Consider the following 10297-nt stretch of genomic DNA (forward strand, 5'->3'; position numbering starts at 1 on the left):
TGCCCCAATATTCAGTAAGCTAGCAATTTCATTATTAATTTGGCTACTTTCTTCCTGACCAAAAGATTTTGGGCGTAGAATTACTTGATTTGGCTTTTGAATAAAAGGCAATTTATATCCTTTAATCCAACTCAAAACAATCGAGGAAGGATTTATAAAAAGCCAAACTGAGTAAAAATGAATGAGGCGACCTGCATAAACAGCATTGCATTTTAAATTTTTCCTTACCTTTAAATCCTCTTCTTCCACGTGCTTTGGTTTTTGTTGCGATAAGTCTTGGCTGGTTCCGACCGGTAGGCAAATTTTTGTGATCGGGCCGGCCTCGTCTCGGGGTAATGACGGACCGGCCTGAACGCGTTTAAAGGCCGACTTGATCCGGGTTTACTTCGGTCACTTACAGTATCGCCCCCCCTCTTTCTATTAAAAAAAGGTTTTGGCACCGATTTAAGTTCCTTACTTGCACTCTCAATAGCTTTGAGAGACTTAAGCTTGTCTGATAGATCTGTTCCAAACAGAAATTCGGCCGGCATGCATTTTTCGGCAACCGCCTGCAGGTTCTTTAAATGGGGTGTTATAAGATTTTTTCTTATAACAAGATTCACGATGGAAGAGATTAGTAAGTATACGGCCGGAGTTAAACAGATCTGTCAATAAACCACTCCTCATATCTCCGGGAATATTCTCAATATTTCCCAGGATATTAGAGATTGCTTTGCCTAGAGCACAAAGCCCCTTTCCTAATTGATTTTGACCCTCGGAGTGAGAAAAATCTACCGAAAGAATAGGTTTTTGTAAGGCGGCTTTAACCTCTGGATTGAGAATCGGGGCCGTTAGCAAAGATAAATTTGAGGGTGTGTCATATTTACTTAGGATCGTTAATAAATCATCCTTTTTAAGGCCATTTTGCAAAAAAACCTTCCACCTTTTTGCAAGTTCATTGTGCAACAATGAACCGTTTTCCGCAGTGCTTTCTGGATCGTCGCCGAGCATATCAATGACATCCTCTGGTAAAGATACGTCATTATGAATTACAAGTTCATTATCTCGGGACTCACTTGACAAAACGCTACAGGCATCGTCAATTTTCCTTTCCTGAGTGGCATTACATATACCTCTCGTATCGCCTAAAATAGATTGAGCACTACAGGTACCCAGATCTACCAAACTGCCCTCTGAAACAACGCTACAGGCGTCATTTCGAATAGCTCGATCAGCAGAATTATCTACAGAACGTGACAGCGTCGCAGTTTCGAGCGAAGCCCGCGGCATAGCAGAAGATGTTGACGAAGGCGCTAACTGCGCTGGAGCGGCACTTTTCGTTTCACGTTCACGGCGTACGTGACGACGGAAACTCCTGGACCTGCTTCGTCCCCGCGAACGCGAGCGTGCGCACGGACTTCGGGACTGAACCCGTCGCCTAGCCTCATGGCGGGGCTCGCTAATGGAATCTCGTCGTCGGCTGCGACTACGAGACCGGGAAATCCGAGATTGTTGTTGTTTTATACTCTTAAATTCCCTACGCAACTTCTTTAAAAGTTTCCGAGTCGATACGTGATCATCCTCGCTGCTCGCAGAGCAACTACGACTTCTATTCCTTTTGGATTTTCCCATTTCAACTATGGACGATAGAACGAGTGAAGTGTTTCGACAAACACCTGACCAAATTTGTCTAAAATTAGGGTAACATTAATACAATTACTTACGCCAGGAAATGATAGATCACACAATAAAAAACAAATAGGCCGAATGAACGAAATAAACGTCGCGAAGACCAGCAACGTGTTGATGCTCTGAGCACAAGAAACACAGTGAGAAGCCGGGCGCGGAGCATCAAGGAGGCAGGATTATGATGAGGCAGGGCCGGGCTTATTTTCTTTAAACATTGTGCTCTAGAGTAGAAGAACCATATACTACATAGTAAACAAATTATTGTAATATTGAGGACTGGACCTGAAATATAATGAGTACAACTTGAAGAGAACTGTAGCTGAGACAAATTGGGAGAAAACGATACATACCGATGTCAACAAATTTGCCAACAGTATAATGACCAAGTTTCGTGCACTCTACATCCATAATCAAATTGAATCTGCTGTGGGTAATGGCAAGAACGTCGTAAGAAAAGGATGGATAACCAAAGATCTCTATCACAAGATGAAGGAGAGGGACAAACTTTTAAAAAAATGGAAATCGTGCCCTAATTGTAATGTTCATCACACAAATTACAAGCTTTTTCGAAATAGGCTCAATAACGAAATAAAGAACGCGAAGAAGAAATTTTTCCAGAGCAGATTGGCCAATAATGCGCACAATACCAAAAATCTGTGGAACGAAGTTAACCATATACTGACGAGGAAAAAAAGTAGAAACGTGGATGAAAAAATTCTGAAGTCGCTGACACCAAACTATACGCAAAGCGAAATAGCAACAAAATTTGCTGACACCTTCGATCAACAAATAGAGACTCTACTGCACAAATGTCAACATCCGATCAAGATTCCTCGCGACGATGAAGAACCCAGTGCAGCGCAAAACTTTTATGTTCCAATGTGCGACGATAAACTAATAGAAGGCATCGTTCAAAAACTGAAAATAGAAAAATCTCCAGGGTTGGATAACATTCGAGTGATTGGCATTAAAAACAATATTCACATATTTAAAGGAATACTTTCTAAACTTATAAATTACTCATTAAAGCAAGGATTTTTTCCTAATGCGCTAAAAACTGCTATAATCCGACCAGTGTTTAAAAAAGGTGACCCCTCAGATTTCATAAACTATCGACCCATTAGTCTATTACCGGTTATAGATAAAATCCTTGAAACTTATGTAGTGAAACACTTAAACAGTTATTTAAAACAAAATAATCTAATACAAGAAAGACAATTTGGGTTCCAAAAAAACAAAAGCACTGAACAAGCCTTAATTAAAGTGACCAATTATATAAATAACCAGATGAATAAAAATCACTACACCCTCGCGATATTTATAGATCTATCAAAGGCATTTGATACTGTAAATCAAACAATCTTGATCGAATGCTTGGAAAAAATAGGCATTATAAACAGGCAGTTGGATTGGTTTAAAAGTTATTTAAACAATCGAAAGTGTTTAGTGAAAGTTGGCAACGCTTTTAGTGAAGAACATACCGTCAAGTGTGGAGTACCACAAGGAAGCAACCTTGGCCCTATATTATTTTTAATCTACGTCAATGGCATTTTCAAAAACGTTAAATTAACTGAACTGTTTATGTATGCTGACGATGCCATATTAATGTACTCGCATCGCGACGTTAATACCTGCCAACGTGTGATTCAGGAAGAATTAAATAAAGTCTGCAAATGGATGCATAATTATAAACTCTTCACCAATCCAGAAAAAACTAAAGCGATGTTATTCCACACTTCACATATGCAAAAAGTAAGCAAACCAAGAATTATAATGCATACTTGTCATTGCAATTTCGGTCAGAGCAAGGTATGCTGTTGCAGTACCATAGAAATCGTGAACGATATTAAATATTTGGGACTAATAATCGACTCATCACTTACATACGATAAGCATATACAATATCTACACTCAAAGATAAAGAAAATATCAGGAAGCTTTTATTTATTGAGCAGATTTGCCAATAAAAAAAACCATGGAAATAGTTTACAAAGCACTAATTGAGTCACTTCTCAGATACGCAATATGCGTATGGGGATGTGCAGATCTATCCTACGTAAAAAAACTCAACTCGCTCCAATTACGACTGCTTAAGCTGATTCCTGGAAATAATCACCTGCAAACACAAGATTTGCTGCAATATACAAATACGTTAACATCAACCGGATTTTACAAGTACCTCAATTTACTGAAGCACTTTGATGTCAACGAATTCAAAATACCCTTACCGCATTCGTATGGAACCCGAAGAACCATGTACGCAGTGCCCTATTGCTACAACAAATATGGAAAAAGAACATTAGAATTTACCATACCAACACTGTATAATTCCTTACCTAGAGATATCCTCAACGTTCAACAAATTGGAACCTTCAAAAAAGAAGTTAGAAAATGGCTCATACAGGGGACCTGAAATCAAATATAACCTATTCTTTGCTTTGATTACACGAAATGTTAATGCGTGAGACAAATATCTATTGATTAATATTTTTGTGTAACATTCAATAATGTAAAAAAATGTATACTTACCTTACTATAAGGAACCAACCGATAAGTTTATCCTAAACTTGGTTGGACCTCTAACATTGGGAATTAATCATGAATAAACATTTCAAACATTATTATTATTATGGTCGGTGTTTCTTGTGAGAACTCAGGTCTAGCCTGGTTAACTAATCGCACGGATTAAAATCAAGTAACGATTAGTGTCTGTGCCTGTGTCTGGTGAAGTTATGTAGGGTCCTTAAAAAAAAAAAAAAAAAAAAAAAAAAAAAAATCACACACGTACATTGGACATCTAGGGATAATGTAATTCGTACTTACCAACATACCTATTGATGGGCACAATAGCCAACGCTATCAGGAAAGAGGAAAACAAAAAAAAATCATTATAATAATTCCTGTAATTTTATTAAATGGAGTTTATTGTGTAAGTGTTTCTTTGGCTTTGCGTTTGGGTTGAATACGAATACTAGTGGGTTGTGATAACGTGGTGTGTTTCTGTGAAGAAGGAGTTTTGTGTTTTTTAATTGTATTTATGGTGTTTCTTTGTTCCTGAGGTCGTATTTGTGAGGTTTCTTGGGTTTTTGGTGGAGATATTGCAGTATTTTGTGAGCCTGTGGTGCTGTTAAGGTTTTTGCGTTTCGGTTGTATACGAGTGGGTTGTTTCTGAGAAGAAGGAGTATTGTGTTTTTTAACTGTGCTAGGGCGTGTAACTTTATTGGATGGACCTGTCTTTGTAGTACATGTTGCGTTACTTGTGTTTATGGTGTTTCTTTGTTCTTGAGGTTGTATTTGTGAGGTTGCTTGGGTTGTTGATGGAGATATTACAGTATTTTGTGAGCTAGTAGTGCTGTATAGGTTTTTGCGTTTGGGTTGAATACGAGTGGGTTGTGATAACGTGGTGTGCTTCGGTGAAGAAGGAGTTAGGTGTTTTTTAATTGTGCTAGGGCGTGTAACTTTATTGGGTGGACCTGTCTTTGTAGTGCATGTTGCGTTACTTGTATTTATGATGTTTCTTTGTTCTTGAGGTTGTATTTGTGAAATTGCTTGGGTTTTTGGTGGAGATATTTTAGTATGTTGTGAGCCTGGTAGTTCTGTTAAGGTTTTTGCGTTGCGGTTGAATACGAGTGGGTTGTGAAAATGTGGTGTGTTTCTGTGAAGAAGGAGTTTTGTGTTTTTTAAATGTGCTAGGGCGTGTAATTTTATTGGGTGGACCTGTCTTTGTAGTGCATGTTGCGTTAGTTGTATTTATGGTGTTTCTTTGTTCTTGAGGTAGTATTTGAGAGGTTGCTTGGGTTTTTGCTGGAGATATTTTAGTATGTTGTGAGCCTGTAGTTCTGTTAAGGTTTTTGCGTTTCGGTTGAATACGAGTGGGTTGTGAAAATGTGGTGCTTTTCTGTGAAGAAGGAGTTTTGTGTTTTTTAAATGTGCTAGGGCGTGTAACTTTATTGGATGGACCTGTCTTTGTAGTGCATGTTGCGTTACTTGTATTTATGGTGTTTCTTTGTTCTTGTTATTATTATTATTATTATTATTATTATTATTATATTATTTGAGAGATTTCTAGCTGTGTTTTATAACAATACTAGTGCCCTGGAGTTTGTCAAGGAAGCCAGTCAACGAAGGAGCGGTGTGCGCAGGTGAGGACTGTTACACAGAAGCAGAGTAAACTTTCCCTAGTTGAAGAATGTTTCGGGGATTCATCTTAAAACAACTTGGTAAATCCCGATTATGTAACTAAGATGCTATGCTTAATGACCAGTAGTGTTAGGGTGATTTTCCAACGATCTTAGTGCATAAGTAACAGGTATGGTGCAAGTCAGACAAGATTCCCATGGGTCACCGATTGCAAACTGTTTCCGATATTATAATTGATATGTGCCCACAGTTTCAACCCGATATATTAAAAATCCCAAGTAATGGGTGTCAAAGTATAATTTGTAATGGTTTTCAGCAGTTTACGGGACATTGTTACGCCCCAAATTTATTCTTGGTTTCCTGTAGTATAAAGGGAAGCTGCCGTACGGTCAACACTCAAATTTAAAATGATTAACGCTATAGGTAGAGATCAAAATGGAATCTATGTTTGCGTATGGAAGAATTTAAAGCTAATCCAAAGGAATCAGAAGCACCGAAAAGGAATAGTTTTTATAAACATATATGCAGTGATTTCATTAACCATTATTTTCAATAAAAGGGCACTAAATTACTACGAAACAGTAGCAGTATTAGACAAAAATTTACAGTACTTTAGGCATAGGAAATTGTCTACTTTTTCATCCATAAATTGGAAGGATGATTAACAAAGGAGAAAGCGGGAATATCTAATTTATGAAATTCGAGCAGATTTTAAAATGTTCAACTCAGGGACCACGACACATTTTTAAATATATTTTAGCGGTAATTAGGATAATTATGCAGCAAGCAAGCGAGAGGTAATATTAAAATAGTGTCTTCACATTATTTAAGAAGCATAACTCTAAAAAGCTCATTTGCAACCATACTTCCTCTTATCTGCCTGTCTATCCCTGTTAACACAATAACATCGGTTGGCTTCTTCATCGCATCCCTTGATTATGATATATTAATTTAGTAATGACATCCAAAACTACAAAGACATTAACCGAATCCCATATATATTAGCTAACATTGGTTGCAAATTTAATTTGACTGCTAAATTGTAACCTCTTCGTGTCTCCTTATAATTTATGTTTAAAGATAAAAAATGAAAGTATATACCGTACGTTTACTAAACATAAACTTAATACCAAGCTAGAAAGCTGCAAAGCGGGGAATATCTATAAAATTCTGATATCAGGATTCTCTTAAGGCATAGCGCTCTTGTTTCTCGATTATCACTCGTTTCCTTTTTTTTTGTTGCGGCATATCTGAAAATATTATGCATAAGTACTTTTCTGGAAAATTTACGAGGAAAGGTGCAATGATTAGATTTACGAAATATAATCTCGAAAAAGGGTTAAATAAAGTTAATTCCTAATTAAATATTTGGAAGCACCTGAAGCTCGTAACTCTGAAAGCTTTACTCAATTTGTGAATAAGACGCAGGTTAAATAACATTTCACAAGTGGAAAGAAACTTGTAAAATTAAACTTCGTTGAATATACTTTCTTGTTTTCCAGTTATAAGAAAGTATTCGGTAGGTAGTCATTGAGAGCAAAATTTATATATTTTCCTGCTTCTTTGCAAGCACCCCTTTGCGCGCTTGTTCACTTTTTCACTTTTGTTGGTTTTACATACGACTGAAGCCGAACTGAGCTAATTATAAAACGGAAATGTTAAATTAAAATAAGCACTTTTCTATACTTCATTCAAACTGTTATAAACTGAGTTTCATTTATAACTGGCAATCAAATTTGAGTCATTGTCAGACACGAAATTGAATTTATTTTTATTTTACATGTCCATCCAAGTACCTAGCAGATTTTACTGGCGAATGCTAAACTAACCCAAGATATGGCAAATCGTTTCGAAGTCAACATGTGACCTTTTATATCAGATGCTGAATTTTAATATCAAAGGTCGGTTCATTTATCATAGGTATTGTCTGTGCTTACAAAATGTACGGACGTAATGGGAATAACAATCTCTTTTATTATTTTTTCAACCGTCTTCTTCGCCACCCTATCGGTTTCGGTAGATATTTCCTACATGATTTTATAATCATCGTTGCAGTTACATTTTACCATAATTAAACAATAAATTAATAATAGTTATTCTATGTGGGTGCGGAGGATCTTCATAAAAGACGATTAATGGCTGCACTAGAGAAGGCCCACAATATTATATTACCAATTTCTAGGAATCTTTTTCACTCCAAATACTCCAATAAGGAGCTCAAACAGACTTTAGTACACAATTCTTCCCTTAACACTCCACTGTTATCAAGCGACTGCTCGGCATAGATAGTAGGTGACCGGGCTGCGGTGCGTGTAAAAAATACTGGCATAATTATAGGAGGAGAGGGTTCTCCGTGCTCCGAGAAATAAGCAGAGAAAGGAGATCTATCCCCGGTTCGTGTCTGTTGAAAAAATAGGAGATTTTTCCAAAATGAGTCCATTTGTACAGGGTGTTTTTTTGGGAGCTTTAGTTAAACGTTTCTGGGAAAGTAAAATAGGTAGGTTTTTGAAAATTTATACTTAGGAGTTACTCTGAAGACCGAATCGATGTAAAATATTTTCAAAATGGCCACCCTTCCGGAAACACCGGAAGTAGATAGTAACTTCGTTATATTAAATGGCAACCCCTATTTTTTATTCCATTTTTGGATTCTACGTAAAATTTCAGTTCTTTTGATACCCACATGTCCATACCTGCCATTTATGGTTTTTAAGTTATTTTGATTTTATGAAAAAAAATGGCGGATGCAGATGGTACCTTGATAATTGATTACTTGAAAATGGTTATAGTCATGGCAACCCATTTTTATCATTGCATAGAGAATGAATGGGGCTTTCTTTTAGTGTACTTAAAAAAAATTAAGTTGCGTATAATCGCACCTATGGAGATCCAAATTTAAGAAACTTCAAAGTCCAAAAACTCAGTTTTTTTTAAATGGAATGACCATGTTCTTCCTATTGCATGAGATAGAGAATCGAAATTGGAATATTTTGATATTACATGTTCCTATAGCTATCTTTAACATTTTCTGATTTATTCCCATTTCATTGAATTGATGCCATTTTTTTGCATTTTCATTTTAGTAGTTGGCCATGATTTTATAACAATCGAATTTTAAACAAATCAAGAAAAGGATTTTTAATATCATTGATTCTAGTCTAAATAATTCATTAATAAATAAGTCATTTATTAAGGATATAGGACGGAATTTTTGAGAAATCTAGACTGAGTCGTTCAACTGAATTTGTTAAACAACGTATAAGTCTAAAAATTCAGAGAGGTAATGCGATATCTGTTCTAGCAACAATTCCATACAAAAAATGTTTTCAACGAAGTTTTTTATATTATACATTGAATTTATTTTGTTAATCTTGCATTTGCAATTCAATTCATTCTCTTAAATATTCTCTTGTAGAGCTTTGTATCACTTGCGCTTCAACGGTTTGTAGTGCATTTGGGGATACCAAATTTCCAAAATTCATACAATTTCGTTCCAGTGTTCGAATGAATGTACGGCAAGCACGTGCCGCGATTCTGTCCATTTCACCATAAATAACAATTAAATTCAAAAATAGGTGAAACCACTGCGAGTCATTTTTCGATTTTTGAAAAACTTATGTTAACCTATAACAGTAGGTGACGGATTAGTGTCACTAGAATTGTTTAAAATTCAATTGTTATAAAATCCTGGCCGACTACCAAAAAGAAAATTCGAAAAAAATAGTGTCAATTCAATAAAATGGGAATAAGTCAGAAACTGTTAAAGATAGCTATAGGAACATGTATTGTCAAAATATACCCATTTCGATTCTTTATCTCATGCAATATTAAAAAAATGGTGATTCCATTTAAAAAAACTGAGTTTTTAATCTTTGAAGTTTCATAAATTTGGATCTCCATAGGGGCGGTCTTACGCAGCTTAACTTTTTTTTAAGTACACTAAAAGAAAGCTGTATTCATTCTAAATGCACTGATAAAAATAGGTTGTCATGACTACAACCGTTTTCAAGTAATCAATTATCAAAGTACCATCTGCATCCGCCATTTTTTTTCTTAAAGTCAAAATAACTTAAAAACCATAAATGACAGATATCGACATATGGGTATCCAAAGAACTGAAATTTCACGTAGAATCCAAAAACCCAATAAAAAATTGGGGATGCTATTTAAAATAACGAAGTTACTATCTACTTCCGGTGTTTCCGCAAGTGCGGCCATTTTGAAAATATTTTACATCGATTCGGCCTTCAGCGTAACTTCTAAGTACAAATTTTCAAAAACCTACCTATTTTACTTTCCCAGAAACGTTTAACTAAAGCTCCCAAAAAAACACCCTGTATAGCAAAAGCGTTGTTTGGTTTAATAGGGAAAGTAGAAAAAAATAAAAAAGGTTAAAGGAATGTTACTAATAAAAACTACAAGTAATAAACAGTCAAAACGTCTTATGCAGACCAAGCGGTTATGTGACTATGACGTTCAAGTCAAGCCA

General features: G+C 35.9%; 1 protein-coding gene across 1 annotated transcript; it reads right to left on the bottom strand.

The window, feature by feature from the left end:
• Window positions 1–230: 230 nt before the first annotated feature.
• LOC116166259 lies at window positions 231–1838 on the bottom strand. The gene is made up of 3 exons (XM_031481133.1): window positions 1056–1838; window positions 775–1004; window positions 231–557 (listed from the first exon to the last, which is right to left on the bottom strand). The coding sequence occupies exons 1-3, from the start codon at window positions 1609–1611 to the stop codon at window positions 231–233; spliced, it is 1113 nt and encodes a 370-aa protein (XP_031336993.1). The 5' UTR covers window positions 1612–1838.
• Between the last annotated feature and the right edge of the window lie 8459 nt (window positions 1839–10297).

Source organism: Photinus pyralis, unplaced genomic scaffold, assembly GCF_008802855.1.
Source record: "Photinus pyralis isolate 1611_PpyrPB1 unplaced genomic scaffold, Ppyr1.3 Ppyr1.4_LG3a, whole genome shotgun sequence".
NCBI classification, from domain to species: domain Eukaryota; kingdom Metazoa; phylum Arthropoda; class Insecta; order Coleoptera; family Lampyridae; genus Photinus; species Photinus pyralis.

Coding starts and splice junctions, on each gene's coding strand:
- LOC116166259 (XM_031481133.1), bottom strand. CDS start 1,611: ATGGGAAAATCCAAAAGGAATAGAAGTCGTAGTTGCTCTGCGAGCAGC. Junction 1,005..1,055: donor TGCCTGTAGCGTTTTGTCAA/GTGAGTCCCGAG, acceptor TATCTTTACCAG/AGGATGTCATTGATATGCTC. Junction 558..774: donor TACAAAAACCTATTCTTTCG/GTAGATTTTTCT, acceptor CCCCATTTAAAG/AACCTGCAGGCGGTTGCCGA.